This window comes from Octopus bimaculoides, chromosome 23 (genome assembly GCF_001194135.2).
Source record: "Octopus bimaculoides isolate UCB-OBI-ISO-001 chromosome 23, ASM119413v2, whole genome shotgun sequence".
Lineage (NCBI taxonomy): Eukaryota > Metazoa > Mollusca > Cephalopoda > Octopoda > Octopodidae > Octopus > Octopus bimaculoides.
In genome coordinates this window covers 34287392-34306863 of record NC_069003.1, presented here as the reverse complement: position 1 = coordinate 34306863, position 19472 = coordinate 34287392, and the positions used below count along the sequence as shown (strand labels likewise).

The 19472-nt window shown below is 35.7% G+C and overlaps 1 protein-coding gene across 1 annotated transcript in view; it reads right to left on the bottom strand.

Moving 5' to 3' along the window:
- The window catches only part of LOC106871200 (E3 ubiquitin-protein ligase HUWE1), an 89516-nt gene that overhangs the window by 37426 nt on the left and 32618 nt on the right, over window positions 1-19472 (bottom strand). The window contains exons 7-38 of the mRNA XM_052975961.1: window positions 19086-19166; window positions 18290-18406; window positions 17507-17606; window positions 17209-17309; window positions 16621-16682; window positions 16295-16383; window positions 15423-15503; window positions 15139-15224; window positions 14679-14780; window positions 14009-14204; window positions 13645-13746; window positions 12973-13053; window positions 12751-12857; window positions 12270-12447; window positions 12012-12103; window positions 11651-11865; window positions 11008-11059; window positions 10654-10830; window positions 10214-10459; window positions 9066-9868; window positions 8225-8298; window positions 7397-7554; window positions 7150-7272; window positions 6468-6578; window positions 5686-5826; window positions 4723-4815; window positions 3952-4191; window positions 2988-3128; window positions 2424-2542; window positions 1316-1403; window positions 506-621; window positions 6-12 (exon numbers count right to left, since the gene is read on the bottom strand). Coding sequence (XP_052831921.1) covers window positions 6-12; window positions 506-621; window positions 1316-1403; window positions 2424-2542; window positions 2988-3128; window positions 3952-4191; window positions 4723-4815; window positions 5686-5826; window positions 6468-6578; window positions 7150-7272; window positions 7397-7554; window positions 8225-8298; window positions 9066-9868; window positions 10214-10459; window positions 10654-10830; window positions 11008-11059; window positions 11651-11865; window positions 12012-12103; window positions 12270-12447; window positions 12751-12857; window positions 12973-13053; window positions 13645-13746; window positions 14009-14204; window positions 14679-14780; window positions 15139-15224; window positions 15423-15503; window positions 16295-16383; window positions 16621-16682; window positions 17209-17309; window positions 17507-17606; window positions 18290-18406; window positions 19086-19166 — 4479 coding nt within the window. The remainder of the gene's footprint in view (window positions 1-5; window positions 13-505; window positions 622-1315; window positions 1404-2423; window positions 2543-2987; window positions 3129-3951; window positions 4192-4722; window positions 4816-5685; window positions 5827-6467; window positions 6579-7149; window positions 7273-7396; window positions 7555-8224; window positions 8299-9065; window positions 9869-10213; window positions 10460-10653; window positions 10831-11007; window positions 11060-11650; window positions 11866-12011; window positions 12104-12269; window positions 12448-12750; window positions 12858-12972; window positions 13054-13644; window positions 13747-14008; window positions 14205-14678; window positions 14781-15138; window positions 15225-15422; window positions 15504-16294; window positions 16384-16620; window positions 16683-17208; window positions 17310-17506; window positions 17607-18289; window positions 18407-19085; window positions 19167-19472) is intronic.

Genomic DNA, 19472 nt, shown 5'->3' with positions numbered 1-19472 from the left:
CCAGCTTGAAATCTGAAAAATAAAAGGTTTTTGATAAAATCCACTCAACCTGAGAGACGGTTTAGAGAGAGAGAGAGCAAAGGGAGGAAGGGAATACAGATTGCTAGGGGAGCAGGGAGACAAGATGAAATCAGCCAAGAATGTTTAAATGAGTAAAGATTTATGGTTATTCAAAGAAAAGGGTTTGCAAGCACTGTATTTTCTGGTATAGGAGTTGAATTTTTCAGGCCAAAATTTATAGTAAAAAAAAAAAAAAAAGGTTAGGTCAACTTATATAGCTAGATGATTTGTGGGGGACTAGAAATTCCTTGAGATAAAGCAGGATTTAGAAAGATAGTCACAATTAATCTTTACTCTATATATACTATGTCAACTTGCATGCCAGAAACTACAGTAAACCAAAGTACTTTGTGTATGTCAAATGTTCTAGGTTTAATAAGGTGATCCAATTTAAATTCAATATATTTATTCCGACATATATCAAATAATTTGGAGCGCTACGTACTTTACACTAGATTCACCACGTCGATAGGCTACATCGATTGTTTTGTTGTTGCTCACACTGTAATTACACCAGCGCCCACTCCGATCATCAAACCATTTCCAAGTGTGACAATTAGCCTGCAAAGAGAAAAAAAAGGTTTAGAGTTTTGGACCCTTTATTCATGTTGTAGACTTTCAATGTTTCCTTAATTTTTCTAAGATAATCCTGTCGATTATGAATGAATAGGGATTTCTTTTCGTTAAGGGTAAGGCCTCTTTAAAATGAGGGATATTATTAGCTGAATCAATATTACTGGTGCTTGTTTTATTAATCGCAAGATACAAATGTACCTTGAGATTAATAACGTAAGGTACAAATAGACTTCCAGCATGGTTTGAGTTTAAAAGCAATTATCTTACCAAAAAAAAAAAAAAAAAAAAAATAGATAAATAATTATTAAGACAGAGATAAAATTACAATTATCACATGCATGTGTGTATTTACACTAGTACGAGAACATTTGTTGCTTACACTGTACCACAATGTCTCATTACTTAGCAGTTCAACAAACATCAATAAAGCAAGCACCAGACTAAAGCACTGAGCTTTGTATGACTGACTAAAACTTTTAAAAGGTAGAGCCCCAGCATGGCCACAGTACAATGCTGCAGCCAATAAAAGAGGAAACAATTTATAACACGTGGCTTTGCTTTTCTGTGCAGAATCTCATCTCGTCGTCTGTCATTTACATTTCTAAGATATTAAAACAGTTCCCTACTTATAAATTGGTTAGAACTTTTAAAACAATAAATAAAACCCAAAATCCTTTACCAATAAAATTTCAGCTTCGGTCTTGCGTTTGGATATCACAGCTACTTTTTCATATAAATCCAAAAGGAGAAGAAGAGGTGCCATCCATCTAGAAAAAGACAATCCATATTTTTTTTATAAGTTAACTCGATTTTCTCACAATTATTATACTAATATTAAAATACAGCTGATTTATAATGTAAATCCTGAAATATTGAATTGCTGCAGCAACTGAAGAAAACTGAGTTTGAATTTTACATTCTTCATTAATCACATTGTTTAATTGTGACAAGTGTGGCATCGTTTACCGTTATAATTTGCTCACAAGACATTGGTTGGTCCAAGGCAATAGAAGACACTTGCTCAAGGTGCCATGAAGTAGGAGTGAACTTAAAAACCATGTGGTTGCAAAACGTGTATATAATTATATACACACACACACAGGTAATTGCTTGGGATGTTTACTCAAAGCCAGGAATTTTTCAGCAACCCCTTGTGTGTGCAAATGACATTCCAAACATTCATCTGCACACACGAGATTCTTCAATAAAGAACAAAAAATATGCCCAATTAGTACTAGAACCAGTTACAAAAGACATGAAGAGTGGAGAGAAAATGAAATCCTATTTAGAAGATACTTTTAGGTAGCATTTAGTGGAGATGCAGGAGTGGCTGTGTGGTAAGAAGTTTGCTTCCCAACTACATGGCTTCACGTTCAATTCCAGTGCATGATATCTTGAGTAGTTGTTTCCCACTAGGGCCCCAGAGCTACAAAAGCCTTGTGAGTGGATGTAGGAAGATGGAAACTGAAACAAGCCTGTTACATAGGCGTGTTACTGTTACCTTGTCTTCACATCACTTGATAGTTGTGGGTGTCATCATCAAGCAAATGAGGCCCTTTGTCACCCAATATTTCTTTGCAGAAATATAGGGAAATAACACCTTACTTGACAACGGGTGACAGTTGGTGACAGGAAGGGCATCTGACAGTAACCAATTCCTCTAAACACATTCCATCCAACCCATCGAGAAGCGGATATCAAAATGACAATGATGGTGATGTGTGCCAAAAAATTTAATCTTCTGTAGAAATTTTAAAAAAAACAACAACAAAAAAATAACTACTTACTTGAGACTGATAGATTCTTTAGACTGAGCTAAGTATTCCTGAGTTCCTTCCAATACATCTACTAGCAGACATACAATATTGCTATCCTGAATTACTCTGGCTGTTGGGATCATCACCTCCTGCAAGAAATAGTGTTATTTTCAATGTATATCATACATAAATAAATAAATAAATAAATATATAGGCACAGGAATGGCTGTGTGGTAAGTAGCTTGCTTACCAATCACATGGTTCCAAGTTCAGTCCCACTGCGTGGAACCTTGGACAAGTGTCTTCCACTATAGCCTCGGGCTGACCAAAGCAATGTTGATGTGTTTACATCCCTGTAACTTACTGGTTTGGCAAAGGAGACCGAAAGGATAAGTACTAGGCTTACAAAGAATAAGTCCTGGGGCTGACTTGTTCAACTAAAGGCGGTGCTCCAGCATGGCCACAGTCAAATGACGGAAAAGAATAAAAGACACACACACACACAGAGTATGGTCATTGGAGCAATAGCCAAAAAGAACAGAAATCAACAGGATTGGGGGAAAAGAAATACTGAAATAGCAGCAGATTTTTTACCTCACAAAGAAGGCTCAACAAATGAAGCCTGGCACCAAAAGCTGTAGTTTCTTGAGATTCTAAAACCAGCTTTACATCTTCACATTTCATGCTGTTAGCTGATCGGACATCCCGAGAAATTTTCTCACCAAGTTGGAAAATCTAAATTGAAAAAAATTAAAAGGGATTTAAAAAGGAAAAAAAAAAATTCTATTTTATACATATAACCCTGTAAACATGGTTGTTTAGTTTGTCTTTAAACAGGTTGGCTACACAGGTGTGCAAGATGCGTTGTAATACCTGGAGCCAAATCTCTTGCTGAAGGACAACATTTAACCTCACGAGTGGTAGAACTTAAAAGCCTTAAAATCTTACATTTAACCAATCTTATATATATGTACAAGGTACTTTCAACCCTATTACAATATCTTTCTTCTGAGATAACTGTAACATGCATGAGATATGCAAGACATGGCACAAGTAATGTCTCAAATGTAAACCAGAAGTAGATGTAGACCCTACATTGACAAAACTAACAACTACAGCCAGCAACACATTAACCCTTTTCATACCAATCCACCTGGGACTGGCCTTGACTATGATACAAACTTCCTGTATTAAAACCTTCCAGCAAAACTTCCATGTCAATTTGTTCCAAAACCAGCTTCACAAGGACAAGTCATTTTACTTAATTCTTCATTACTTTCAAAGTAATTGAAAGCAAAGCAATATATTTAATCCTTTAGCATTCAGATTTCTCTGTCAAATGTAATTCTCATTTATTCACATTGCTGTGAAATAACCATGAATTATTTTACAACTTTGAGATTTTGGTAATGTAATGGTTTAAAATGACATTGTATAGTAAGTGTGCGGAGGATGAATTTAGCCAGTTTGAAGATAAAACAATATTTGGGCCAGGTACGGCTGATTTAAATGCTGAAGGGGTTAAAACAAAATTACAGCAACAAAAGGGTTAACTCACCTCACTGGTCAAGGTTTGCAGCATCTTTTTCCTAAGTTCATCTCCAGCATACTGTGACACTACAAGGACAAGGTCACAAATCCTATACACTGTTTCTGGTAACTTGTCGAGCAGTGACAAACATCCTGGTAATGCATTGGCAGAGAAATCTGCCAGTACAGAGGAATCTAAAGGATCTTCTGCTTGTTGGTTTTCATCTTCTGGCTCAGAGGATTTTTCTTCCTTTTTCTTACTTTCCTCCTAGAAACAAAGCAAGTTTGCAAAATGAATTTTTTTGCCTTTGAAATGTTTCTATCAAATAATATGCTACTTTACATAATGACTATTTTGCATAATATAATAATTCCAAGCCAAAAGAACAATTTATATGAATGGCCTTCCACATCTGGTAATCAGATGCATGGCAGAAAATCAACTTACTGATGCATTAGCACCACCACATCACCAAGGACTAGGTATTGAGATTTACTGCTTCTGCCATATTCTTGGTAAAAATTATTCAATCTTAAAGGTTTATTTTTACTCATTTAACTATCACGTCTTCTGATCCAAGTTAGAAGGAAATTAATTCCTTGACTGTTAAACCTATACATTTTAATTCCTGTCTTAGTTGTAATGAATTCAAGGAATTAATTCCTTCCTGGTCTTCTTTAAATGCAGTTTGTAGCTGTCTGTAGGGTAAAAATAGACATTGTTCTGCTAAGGTATGAAGACACTGTAAGTGAGACGTGTGAATATGTTAGTCTTTTTAGTTACAAAACTTGACTTTACCTGATCAGTTGACATAACAACATTCTCTCCTAAAGACATAGCGATTGCTCTGAGCATCTGATCTTCTTCAGACATTTCCATATCTAGACTTTGCTGAAAAAAAAACAAAAAAAACAAACAATATAAACCTGAAGAATCACTGAATGATTTTTTAGTGTTATGGAAAAGGTTAAATATTCTGTTATAATAGAATTAAATTTTCACATATATTGCTTTAGTTTTGTTTTTGTTTTCTTTTTTTAATGTCAGAATGGGTTGAATGCTGCAGACCTGATATTTGAATAATGCTGAAGATGGTAGCTTCTGTCGTTGCCCACACAGAAACACATGCTACAGTGAATGAGACAGCTATGAGGTAGTGTGGTCAGCCACAATTATGTGACAAAACAGAATGAAAATACTAGGTTTCCAATTACTATTATTTCTAATTTAAGTTTTATCAACTTTTAATTTTCTTCTCCCAATCAACAAATCACGCCTTTGGAGTTTATCCGAATTCTGCTAGAAGGTAAGAGATTATCTTTTAGAGCCTTGCTGGCCAGACATGATGTGAACTAAAAACCAATATCCATCAAACCATTGTCAAACATGCTGTTGTGAGTTCAATCCCTACTAGATCTGAATTTGATCAACTTATCTGGGCTTTTTTTTTTTTAATACCAAACCCAGGTCAGCCTTGATAGGATTTGAACCCACACAGCTGAAAACTAAATTAGTTTCTTGTATTTATAAAACTAGAGCACGTTAGACCACCCAACGTATCAAATGTCTCTTCAGAGTTACGTAAATATTGAAAAACAAGCTGCATTCAACATCTCTAAGTAATACGTGTTGATTTGTCTATATCAAAAACAATACCTGCAAAATACTGGTTTTTCTATATCAAAACAACACTTCTACAATAATGTTTTGTCCACATCAACACTTGCAAAATGGAAAGAATAAGAAAGAATTGTTACTTACATTAGATATAAGAGAACTACTTACACCAGCAGTCATTGACGGTGGCATATTTGTAAGTATGTAATCAGTGGCCTGCTCTAAGGTCACAGTATGAAGTAATGACTCCATGGCATGTTCACGGCTGAAGCCCATATCTACCAGCTGAGAGAGAAAAAAAAAAACAAATAGAAAAAGAAAAAAAATAGATCAATCAAAACGAAGTATATATAATGACATATTAAAATAATTACGATTACTGAACAAAATAATGTTAAGAAAATTGCTCAAACAATTCTAAGAATATATAACTGCTCTAACTTAGCTTTGTAATTTGTATAAGAACAGCATCTGAACCATGGATTACACAACTAGTAAGTTCCCTCATCTCACAAACTATAACCATTCTTCTTTTGGCCTATCAAAAGGATTTCTACCAACTGTTGAAAGGAAATGTTGTCAGCTCTGACCTCAATGATCTTGGAGGGTTAGTGAACGATGTCGCGTTACAGTTCCTTCCTCCACACCTAACTAAAAGTAATTAGATTACAAAGATAAACTACCCCCTATATAATTATTGAGCCACCTGAGCAGTGCAAAGACTTCCTTTCAGAAGCACTCCTCATGCAACACTAATACGCATTCAACATCTTTAGAGCCTAACCTGCTGGCAATCTGCCTGAGATTCCACCAACTGTCTACTGCACACACACAATACCAAATTCCTACCACCTGAAATCAGCTGACATTTCTATCAGTTATTCCCAAAACAAATCAACCTACAACAAAAAACAAACAGTACAGACCTGTTGTAAATGATTCTGATTAACTTCTGGTTCTTCCCTTCTTCCTTTACCATCAACAGCGGAAGTAGAAGCAGCATTTTCAGTAGCTTCTTTTTCTTTTGCCAACTGCTCCTGGAGAAACAAAAGAAATTCTTCAATAAACCGGTCTTCCAACAGAAAGGAAGAAATTCAGATCCAAAATAAAAGCACAAATTCTCTCTTCAAGCTTCAGTCTTCAAAAGACCAGTTGAAGTACCATTTTAAATGTGCAAAATGAATCAATTATTTCCAATTTAATATTTTGTGCTAAATGATCTTGATTTTATGTAAACTATTCCAACTTATATCATTTTTAAATATTAACCATACAAGAAGTTCAATTGTCAAAACACATGCAAGTATATACACAAGTTCCCCCAAAATGGATTTGATAATGGCATAAATCAACCCTTTAACACTTAAACTAGCTGTATCCAATCATATATTCTACCATTTTATGTTCAAACCAGCCAGATCTAACCCATCACACCTACCCTACAATGTCATTCTAAAAATAATTACATAAAAATCTTGAAGCTATCAGATAACGCAAGATTAATTCACAACAATGTGAACAGAGAAAGGTTGCATTTGACAGATTAATCTGAATACTGAAGGATTAAAAAGTCAAAGACTTTCAAATAATTTTCTTTTGAAACCTTACCTTTATAATGCTTTCTCCTTTAATAATGTGGCACAAAATGGCCAACATAGATTCTGACATACGGCTGCCATAGGTTTTTAGGGGTTTTCTTCTCCAAAGATTCATCACAGCATTAAAAGCAGCCTAACAAATGGAAAATTAAAGCAAATTGAACATCAAGATTATCAGGTTTCCATCATCTGAAATTAGCTCCTTTATTATTGTTAATATAATTGTCAAAGATTAAATGAAAAGGGGAAACATTTACCTTTTGTGTTGTTATCAAATACTGGACAGGACTGAATGGAACGAACCCTGGTTGGCTGGATTTGGCAGGAAGGACATGTGGGGATTCAGTAACAGTTTTAGGGTTCACCATCTTTTCAACCAGCATTAACCAAGCATCAAGAAATTCTCCAGTTCCTTCTGCACATAGAATTGAGATGAATAATTGAAAACTCATTTCCCAAATGATTGGAGAAATTGGTAATATTTGAACACATTTGAAATACCTTACGGTATCAATAAAAGAACATTGTGTATCATCTGATATGCAATATTTTAAATCCAAAGAGCTTCAACAGAAAATTTCGTTCAAATCTTTAATAATCTAACATCCAGTTTGTATGAAGAAACTAGCTTCTTTTGATAAATTCTTTGTATTTAAACACGTGTTCTGAATGAGTCAATCTCCTTTTCTAATCTGATGGCAAGTAATTAATTCAAAATATTACATCAGAAATCTTTAGTTCTGAAGGCAAGAAAATCTTCCATTTTGACCAAAATAAAGGTCAAAATGTGTTAAATGCAAAAACATAAAAAGATAATTTTCAGTTATTGGATCATTGCAATAGTTTCCTGAAATCAACGGAACTAGCTACCAATTTCCAATGCAAGACTGAATGTGAATATGAAGTGTAACAATTCTCATATGAGTTCTTGCAATGTGTAATAATATAATAAAATTTGTTTCTTTTATCGAATATTAAAACTGAATTTTATTTTTAAGCGAAAACATACAACAAAATTACTGGAATAAAAAACCAATCCAGCAGCCATACAAAAAACCCTGATAATTCAAAAGAATACGGCTTACCTGGAAGGTCTGGGTGTTCAAGACCTTCAGAAGCAGGACACTTGCCTCTCATAGAAAGAGCCCAGTTGAAAGAACTGAAAAGACATTCAAGAGAAAACTATCTTGTAATGAGACTGACAGGAGGTGTTTATAATAAATAAATCAACTATGCGCACCACTACGAACCACCACACCACATAGAAGTCATGTCTTCAACCAGTGATCACAGGATCAATAGAAATAAATTAGTTCCTTCAGTGTTACAACAGTTATATATAGTTATTACAACAGTTTCACCTGGAATCAACTGAACAATTTTATGTTAATAAAGAAAAGTTATATCAGGTCGATTCTCTCAGTTTTGCAATTCTTAGATGGAAATTATTCAATGCCAAAGATTCTGGCATTGCATTTCAATCTTCTGTCATCATCATCGTTTAACATCCGCTTTCCATGCTGGCATGGGTTGGACAGTTTGGCTGAGGACTGGTAAAACCCGATGGCTACACCAGGCTCTAATCTGATTTGGCAGAGTTTCTACAGCTGGATGCCCTTCCTAACGCCAACCACTCCGAGAGTGTAGTGGGTGCTTTTTTACATGCCACTGGCACAGGGGCCAGTCATTAGTATTTTTCTTTTATTGCTAATTATGTTATTGGGAATAGCAAGAATGTCACATATTCCCACATCTCTTAAAGTCAAAGAACATTAGCATCGATGAAAATCAAAGCAACTGCCTATCACATTTTCAAAAACTGAACTAATTAAAACAATTTCATAAATACAGTTTCTTAAACTTTAAGCTTAAATTAATTTTAGAAGGGAAGACTATATAAAAAAAATTTAAAAAATTTGTACTTACTCAAAAAATGCTGCTTGTGCTCCTGAAGATAGAAATTTCTGCAACATTAAGTGATAGGGCAACTTTTTGTCATCAAATAGCATCGGAGAGAGGAAACCAACACAGCAAACGAGGAATGTTAACCTCAATTTAGGCACAGGAGAACTTGGAGGTGGTGTCCAACTGAAAGCATTAGCCAACAGTTTCATTAGGGCTTTCGCTACAGCCTGAGCAGCAGGAGTAGGATTGGTGGGCGTGGCTGGCATCTGGTGGCTGCGGCGCTGTCGCACAGGGGTCCCAACACACAACTTTACTAATAAACTGAACAGTTCGGCAAGGGCTCGACCGAGTCGAGAGGTCACCGATAACAATGGTTTCAGCTGTTTCACTTGAGCTTGTAAAGTTGGACACAATTTGGACTTCTTGGATTCCTTTTCTAAGCTGTTTACCTCATTTGTCTCCATTGGTGTTTCTTGGCTTTCGGAAGTAGTAAGGGATTCAAGAGCAGCACTCACTCCATTACTTCCCATTTCATCTGTGCTATGCTTGAGGCCAGCAGCAGTCATGCCCCCACTACCAGACGCAGAATTACCACCCTCAGATGTAGTCTTTTCATCCTTATCACCTTTGACATCTTTTGGCATTAGTTTCTCCAAGTCAGCTCGGCCAAATTCACAATCTGCAGGCAACATGTCTTCCGTGCAGAGAGCCAGTAACACTGTGCTCTCCCACACAAGAGAGCAATAAAGACGGCTAAGTCCAGTCAAGACTTGCAGCCCCAGTTCAGAACCCCAGTGACTCACTGAAATAGTTCGAATATCACTCTGGAAAGAAAAGAAGAAAGAAAACAATAAAAGAAGGCCATAAGACCAGAAAAACAAAATAAGGGCACAAAGTTGGCAAAATGGTGAAGATGGAGTAATTGATTAAATCAATCCCACTTTATCTTACATTCTCACAAATCCAAGACACATTACTTGTGAATTACTTAAAATTTTTTCTTAGTTGCAAAAACAAATCTTTAATGGACTTCTGCTTTGAATGAGGGGAGTTTAATTATAAAGGCAATCCAATTTGAAGAGAATGGAAACATACAAACCATGGATATTACAGAGGCTACAATATTAAAACTAACAAGAAGGGAAAGCACAAATTAGTGTTAGTCCTACCTGTCCCATTCGGCAGACATGAACAAACATCATCACGTATGCATGAGCAGCAGATAAGGAGTGTAATAGAGGTGTGGCTTGAGGGCAGTAGATAGCATCAGGAATGTTGGCAGCTAAGGCAAGTTCTCGAAGGAGGAGAGAACCACCTGGACGAGGCAATGGCTTGTGGAAGTTTTCTAAACTTTCTAATACTTCATTCAAACGAAGGAGACCTTGTTTCAACACTTGTGGCTCTCGTGATAAAGTCTGCAAAATTGAAATGAGAAAACATTGGAAATCAAAAACTTACTTCCATCTGAGCCACGCTAGCACAGAAAACGGGCATTAAATGAAACAAAGAAAGTTTCAATAACATGGGACCAAGAGCTGTCAACAGAAACTGCTGGTAAAAAGATTTTTTTTTTTTTAAAGATACTAAAGCACTAATTAATAATACTTACCAAGATGGATTTGCAGACACTAGCCACTGCCTGACATGCAGGGGATGTAGGAAAATCAATTGGGAGATTTGGAAGACCTAAAATTCCCATCAGAGGGGTGAGACCTTTCTGTGTAACAAATTCACGACAATGATCATCTGTTGTATTATTGCTGAGGATAGCTTCCACAAATTTCATCTGAAATAACATTTTAATATTCACTCGTTAAATAGATGGAAATTAAAGCAATAATTATTTTATTTTAATATGCTTGCTTTAAGCTTACAAATCCTGACGGCGGAACCCCAGTTTCTGAACAATATAACAATCCTTTAAGATTTACAAATACCACATAAGACAAAGAAATATACTTACTACATTCAAAATATAGTCTATGAGAGGGATTGCAAGTCTTTCTTGGGAATTTCTAAAAATGAAAAGAGAAATTCAATATGAAAAACAAGCTAGATAAGAGAGAGGTGGAGAGAGAGAGGTGGAGAGAGAGAGAGAGAGAGAGAAAGAGAGAGAGAAAGAGAAAGAGATAGAGAGAAAGAGAGAAAGAAAGAGAGGGAGAAAGAACAAACTTAATACTGGTAATGAAATTTTCACGCCATAGTTCCACAATAGGCAGTTAACAACATACACTTGACTAAATTCAGCCTTCTGGTGCAAACCCAATCATTTACCACTTTATTAATATAGTTTTAAATTAAAAATTATCCAACGGCTTTCTACTGTTTTATTCTTTTACTCGCTTCAGTCATGTGACTGCGGCTATGTTGGAGCAATCCCATTAAAGGGGTTTTTTTTTTTTTTCAGTCAAAGAAATCAATCCTAGGACATTCTTTGTAAGCCTAGTACTTATTCTATCGGTCTCGTTTGCCAAACAGCTAAGTTATGGTGCCATGCAGTAACATACTTGCAAACATTTTAATTGCATAACCAATGCCTGCATCCAAGTCATTAATTCAAAACCAGTAAACTTTAATTAAAAAAAAAAATAATAAATTTAACTCACTGTGCCTGTTCAGAAGCTAAGAGCTGCTTTGCACCACTACTTTGACTTGCAGTGCTTGCCATATCATCATCGTCTTCATCCTCATCTGAAGAGCCACCGCCATCAGGCGGTTGAGGTGATCGAGGCGAAGCATTCTGCGATTGCTCAGCTTTTGGTTGGGGTTTTTGACACATATACTTCATATCTCGGCCCATTGCACAAACTTCTTCTAATAGCTGAAAGTAAAACAAACACAATTCCAGTAGAAATTTATTTTATACCAGGCACTCAATAATAAATTTCGAGATTTCACAATTGATACTTGACTAGCATAATAATTAATTCATTAAGGAAAATAACGTATTATTCAAGTATGACAAACCTTTATGGTAGCTTTGGTGGCATCTGTTCTCAAAGAAGGCTGATGTCGCATTAATTCATCCATAGCATTGCCCAAATTACTGGCAGTATCTCCTGAAATACACATTTACCATATTTATTGACCGGATCGTATACAGAAATATTCATAATGTCCCTAAAAGACGGTGATATCATGCTACACACAGCTACATATACACAGGTCTCAATAATGTAGGGATATAGGGGAAATTGGTAATCAGAACAATCAAGAAATATTTACCAAATGGATCAGAACTTCTGCGGCGCCGCATTGCTGGTAGATAGTCTTGAGAAAGAAGAACTTTAAATAGTCTGTCAAATGGCCGACACTGAACAAAAGCCTCGAGGCCTCTTGCATTCAGGCAAAGTGCACTAAAAACGTTTGGTAAAGCTGCAAGAACTTCACGTGTTGCTGGGACCTGCAACAGACAAATTATTTACAAGACTCTTGTGAAAAAGTAAATAGTGCAAAAAGAGGAAGAAAAGAAAAAAAAAAGTTAGCTAGGTTTCAAAGAATGGACATAAATCTGAAGAATTTTGGTAGAACTTAGCAGCATCAGCCACAAGATCAGTAGCAAAATAAATATTCTAGAATGGTTCTACAAGATTTTGAGAAATTTTGAACCACACACACAGAGAAACAAGGAAAGGTAAAAGAAAAAGTTAATTCAAATATTCTTCATAACAACAACCACAGCAATAAAATGCCTGAAAAATCTTACATCTTTGGTCAAGAGAGCATGAAGAACAACATCAGTTAGGCCATTGTCTTGGAGAGATGACAGCAAGGACGGTTCTTGAAACACAAACACTGTGACAACATCAGTAGCTAAGAAAGAAAATAGAAACATTATTAGAGGCTACCTTGGTGCTATTTAACAGACATTCGGTAAAGAGGAGATTTAACCCAAGAACTAAACAGGAATCAGCCAAATGCTACTCACCTAACAAAAATAAAGATGGTCCGTAATATTCAGCATTGCTTATAATATGCTTGAGAGACTGTGGTAAAGAACCATCCATTACTGAAAATGAAAAGAGACGCAAGAAAGTGAAACGAGATGCAAGAAAGTGAAAGTGAAACAAATATCTTAATTTTTTGGGGTTTTTGTAAAATTTATTTACAAATTAAAGAGCAGATGTTTTATGATATTCCACTATTTAGGGATTCTTTCATCAGCATTACATAAGCATGGATGGCTGAAGAGGTCCAATAAGACTGGAGTACTCCTAAAGTTCATTTAACGTCCATCTTCCATGCTGGCATGGGTTGAATGGTTTGACAGGAGCTGGCAAGATGGAGGGCTGCACCAGGCCTCATTTGCCTGTTTCGGTATGGATTCTATGGCTGGATGCCCTTCCTATAGTATTTGCCGAAATGATTACATTCATATTAGACTTACATGTTCATGAGCAGGCTGTTTGGTCGATCAGATCAACTGCAACCCTCATTGTTGTAACCAATGAAGTTGTCAGTGAGACATCGTTAGCCCATCGAGTTAAAAGTGTTGAGGGATCAAATAGTACAAGGAAGGATATTTGTAAATTTAACTGAATCTTGAAATATTGCAGGTAAATATGGACAAAAAAAAAAAAAAAGCCATTATTAAACTTACAATGCCTGATGCTTTCTGAAAAGGAGCTATCTGGAATAGCTTTCTTCAAAAAATTTAACATAGATTTTAATAATGCAGCTCTTTGTGGGAAACATTGCACGCCTGGAAGAAAGAGAAAATAATTGCATCTCTGAGAATTAAGAAGTTAACAATTAGAAGGGCATTCAGCAGGAAAAATAAACAAAACAGAAAACAAATTTACTCCATGAACAATTTCTCCACCGAAGCAAGGAAGTAAAATGTTAAAATTCTAAAAAATGGCCCCAAATTTTTCTTCAATTATTTCAATACTAACAAGTAGAAACTTAATTTTGAAAGTCCAAATTATTTCCAATATTCTTTAGTTAGAAATTCTTAAACTCACCTGGCTTATCCACTTTTAATTCATTGATATCTACTTTGGGTAAAGCATCAGAAGTGGAAGCTTCTACTCCATCCTGTCGGATGTTATCAGTTTCCATAGCTGATGGGGAATCAGGATTCACATCCATTGAGTTGTCATGGGATTTGGCTGGTCTGATTACAAAAGGCTGTTCTTTTCTGCAGACATTGACTTCATGCTGAATTATATACACCCAAGAATTAGCTTCATTGCAATGGTACCATTTTCTTAAACTGAGTTTTGTTTACACTTATACGTATTTTTAAAGGGTTGCAATTATTATTAAAGAAAATACACACTTCAGAATCTTGCTTTCATTTATAAAAACGAAATTCAACTAACTGTTGAAAAACTGCTTTTGTAGCATTACTAATTATTTACTTTCAAAATTTCATTTTACTGCCAAAATTAAATTGAACCCAAAGTCCAAAACCGTTCTTTGATTGACCTAAACACAATGTTCACAAATATATTACAAAATCTCTAATGGCTAAAAGATTTTATCAAGAGTGGTGGAGGTGTGATTTTCTCTAGAAATCCCCAAACACATTCTAAGTGTATTTTTTACCAACTTGAAATTTTACACATTTCGAAGAATAAAACTAAAACTATCAATAAACAAGAGACAAAGGAACCAATTTATGACAAATACCTCAAGTCTGTTTAAGAATGCATTTAAGCCACCATGTCCTTGGAAAGCAGCCATATCCATATTTGTGATGAGATCAACAACTCTAACAGCACGGGTTACAAACTGAAATGGAAATTTGGGAGATCAATACATGGAAGACAATAGCCTCATACATACAAACTTGCACATGTGTACATAGGTATGTACATGTGTGCACATAAAACATGCACAGAAATAGAACAGAAGTTACGATTACATTGCAAGCAGCTTGATCGTCAGTTTTCTATTTAAATGTTTTCCAAACTCTTGAAGGTATTTTTATTGTTATAACAACCAAGATTTTGCTTTTTTTTTTTTAATTATTGATTTCATTTATTTCTTTGCCCACCAGCAGCTTGCTAAAAAGTATCTTCAGAATACAATTATCAAAAAAATGTGTTATTTACACTATATTTTACACCAACAATTAATTGCTACTTACAGTGATATGCTCCTGGCCCTCACCATACCAATTAATGACTTTTAATAAAGATTCCATCATTCCACAAGAAACTAGGGCCTCACCTCCTGTAAATTGAAGGGAAAGGAAAGACATTATTACATGAAAGTAATCGACAAACGATTATGTTTTAGAAATTTAATCTGTTTTCTCAAACAGAGAGGTCTTTCACTTAGAAATTAAATATTTTTACATATTGGTATAGACTGAACAGTTTTACAAATCTACCTTAAAAATATTACTGAAATAATAAAATGCAAACTCACCACTCTCATAACTGGCAAGGTGATAAAGAAAAGAAAACAACGCGGTAGCAAATAGTTGAGGGAAGGGAGTCATGTTAGGATCTGAAAGAAAAAAAATAATAAAACCATATTTTAAAAAATTCATTTCATCCTTCATTTCAATATTATCACTTTAGAAGTGAATATGTACAACAGCACCAAGAATAAAAGAATACAACAAAATATTGAAGCAAATAGATAAGGAATACAGAGCAAAACTCATTTAATTTTGCTCTGAATATAAACAATTACAGTCACCCTCTTAAAAGCAAAGCCTCTCTGCATTTTATTTTGACAGGGTTTACAACCAATTTAGGTAGCAGCATTTTATTGGGGCCTCATGATAATAGGCAGTAAGGCTGTAAAATATTCTGGTCCAATATTACCATACCAACAAACTATTAAATTGTAGCTACAAAGCTAAACCATTGGCTACTATTTCTCTCTCTTGCCTTTTGTGTTTTTTTTTAAGGCAGGCAACACTAATTTCTAATCTTTGTAGTCACCAGGATTGATCTCCAGTAAACAAGAAGTCTGTATCATAAAACCCTACAACGATGGCATGGTTGCTCTTGATGAAATTTGAACTCAAAACAGTCAAGAATCAAGTTTTGCAATCAATTGTCCAATACTGTGAACAATAGGCACTTCTTGTCAGTAAGAGGTGATGGTAATTTTAGCAGAAGAATGATGCTGCAAGTATATCACAGTCATTTATTTATTTATTAAGACTGAAGAGGGGTTAACATGAAGTTGACAAAACAAAGAACTGAACTCAGAACAAAGAAAAATGAAAAACAAAAGTACCGTCTGTCAGAACAATACAAGACATAAGAAAAAGATCAGCTACATACCTATCATGCGTTGGATACAATTTCTCACCAATACTGGCAAGAAGCCATGATATAGAGACGCGCCAGTAGCATCTATTATTGCATTCAATCTAGGGAAGAAAAAAGTGTTGTTTTGATTATGTAGGCAACTTAGAGTAACAATGCCCATTTCTTGGGCCAAGAAAGACTAATAACGAAAGTAATTTCAAAAGGAGCCTGGAGCATGGAAGGCAGACATTTATTTAAACGATGACGACAATGAATTTATAAGCATCCAAAGTAAAAAAAAAACATTTCTGTTAGGAACAAAAGAGTAAAGAATATAAGATGGAGGAAAAGAAGCTTACTTTGGGTTTCTTTCTAAATGTATTATTGATGTTAGAGTCCGTAACGCAGCAGCCTTGATATCCTGCAAAAAAAAACAAAGAAACAACCAAACAATTAAGTAAGTTACATATCTTAAGATAATTAATTGAATTAGTTTTTCACAGATTCAACACAAAGAAAAGGAAAATGCTGACATTTTAATTTTTAATGTTGAATGCCTTTTACTTCTACCAGATTGAGAACAAAAGACATTTTCCCAAGAAAACAATATTTAAATCAATAAAAAGATAAAGTATACAAGAATCCTCATTCCTAAATGGCAATCACAGAAAAGACCTTTGAGCAGAGAGGAAAGAACAAACTTCAAGCCTTTTTAACTCTCAGTCCTCTCACATTTTCCCCCCATTACAACCCCATAAACCCAGATATCTTAAAATTCTGCACTCTCAGCATTCTCACCCACATCTGTCCCACTCCAATGTCCTCCAGGACCATATCATTCCTTCTGTGCACCACCAAACAGTGCTCACCTGTAGCATGTCGTTGTGAATGGTGAACAGAAGTATTTAAACGAGAGAGCAAAATGACGAATGTAATACACTACTCACCACAATATCCATATCTTTTAATTCAATTATATCAACCAGTTCTTCAATAAGACCAGGATATAGCAAGGCATTCATGTTGTCTTGAATGGCATTAGAATATACTGGAAAGAAAAAAAAATTCTAACGTTAAATACAAACCAAAATACGCAACTTTTATATTTTAAAATAAAATAGAGCAGAATAAAGAATAAAGAAAATGCCATAGAGACAAATATTTGTGTGCCTGCAGGAATATACAATGATTATAAATTTTGTTAAATTCTTTAGTCTTGTGTCTTGAAATGGAAACTGAACTCACCAAGTACTGATAATGCCTGAAGTCTGGCCTGCACACACTGTATTCTAGCTTCATATTTGGAGAACAAATAAGCTAATCTAATATGAGTATATAGAAGCATCTGAAAATATAAAAAAAATAAAAACAACATGAAAGATATAATCATCAACATCGTTGTCGTTTAACGTCTGCTTTCCATGCTGGCATGGGTTGGATGGTTTGACTGAAGGCTGGTGAGCCAGAGGCTGCACCAGGCTCAATCCGATCTGGCAAAGTTTCTACAGCTGGATGCCCTTCGTAACACCAACCACTCCGAGAGTGTAGTGGGTGCTTTTACGTGCCACCAGCCCAACGGCCAGTCAGGTGGTTCTGGCAACGGCCACACTCAAAAGGTGTTTTTTTTTTTTTATGTGCCACCTACATGGGAGCCAGTCAGGCGGCACTGGCAATGATCACACTTGAATGTTGTCTTTCACATGTCACTAGCACGTGTGTCGGTAAGGCGACGCTGGCAACGAGCACGTTCGAATGGCGCTTTTTACATGCCACCAGCATGGGAGCCAATCCGCGGCCCTGGCAAAGATTATGCTTGGATGTGCTTTTAATGTTCCACTGGCACAAGTGCCAATCAGGCAGTATTCTCATCGGCCACATTAGCAATAGCTAAAAGCAAAAACTATAGGCGTGCAACACTAACAACTGTTCCAACATATAAACCATCCTATAGGTACAAGTATGGTTTTTTTTTTTGCTTTTATTTACAATAAAAATATTGTACAAGAAGAGAGATATTTTATAGCTCACCTGTCGGTCCTCTGGGATGCTGAAACTGTTAATTAACTCTTCCATTATTTCAGATGGCACCTTTCCACACTTGTCTACACTTTCCATATGAATGCAGGTTATGACATTGGCAGAACCCTTTACAGAAAGAAAAAACAAGTACAATTATGAATGATTAAAACACAAATATAAGGAAAGGTATCCAGGGATGGATGCCTTTCTTTACACCATCCACTTTACTAAAGGTACTGGGTACAGTTTCTTGTGACACCAGCCCCACAGAAATTGTCTGGTCCCTAGCAAGACTAAAGAATCCTCATGTTCGCCAATCTTTTGCCTCACCAGCACCAGAATGTCGTCTTGTGCCTGAAAAAGACTCAGCAGTCTTTGTTCTCTGCACTGTTCCATGTCTGCACCCTTCTTTCCCAACACAACTGAGTTGGAAGGGAGCCAGAGCGAGAGGGAGATAGAGGGAGTGGGGTGAGAGTCTGATGAATAACAATGAAGACAGAGAGAAACAGTCAGCAAAAAAAGAAGAGTGACAGATGAGAGTTGCAGACGGATGGATCCTAAGCAATAGCATTCCATATACACACAGAGGTCTGGTGGAACAAACAAAGGAAAGAGCACTCAATACATACGCATGTGCTGATATATGTACACACAGACACAAATAGACAAGCATATTCACAAATGCACACACACGCACACACAAGTGCGTGTGTATAAATTACATTATGTCACTCTTACATCCACCTTTCCAAACTGTGCAGGTTGATAACTAGAGGTTTCAAACTAATGGAACGGAATAGTGTACCTTTTTCCCACTTTTTTCATCTTTGTTCTCGGCATAGAATTCAAAATGGAGTGTAGTAGCACTGGGAGAAAAATTCTGCAATTAGAAGTAAATTCAATGATATTGCTATGAACACAAAAGCGAGATACTAATAAAGATAGGCTTTCAAAGACTATAGAAAAGATGACCCCTTTCACTAGAGGAAAGATTGAAGAACGAGGAAGGGGAGGAGAAAGAAGAGTCCCATGTCTTGAAGAATACCCAAAAATCTAAATATTAACTTCAAAAAAGCATTATTAAAACACCTTCACAATACATTTTCAGAAATGCAAGAACGGAGATAACATCCAATGAATGCACCAGTTGGCTTATAAACAACTTCCACGCTACAATTGTTTTCAACCCAGC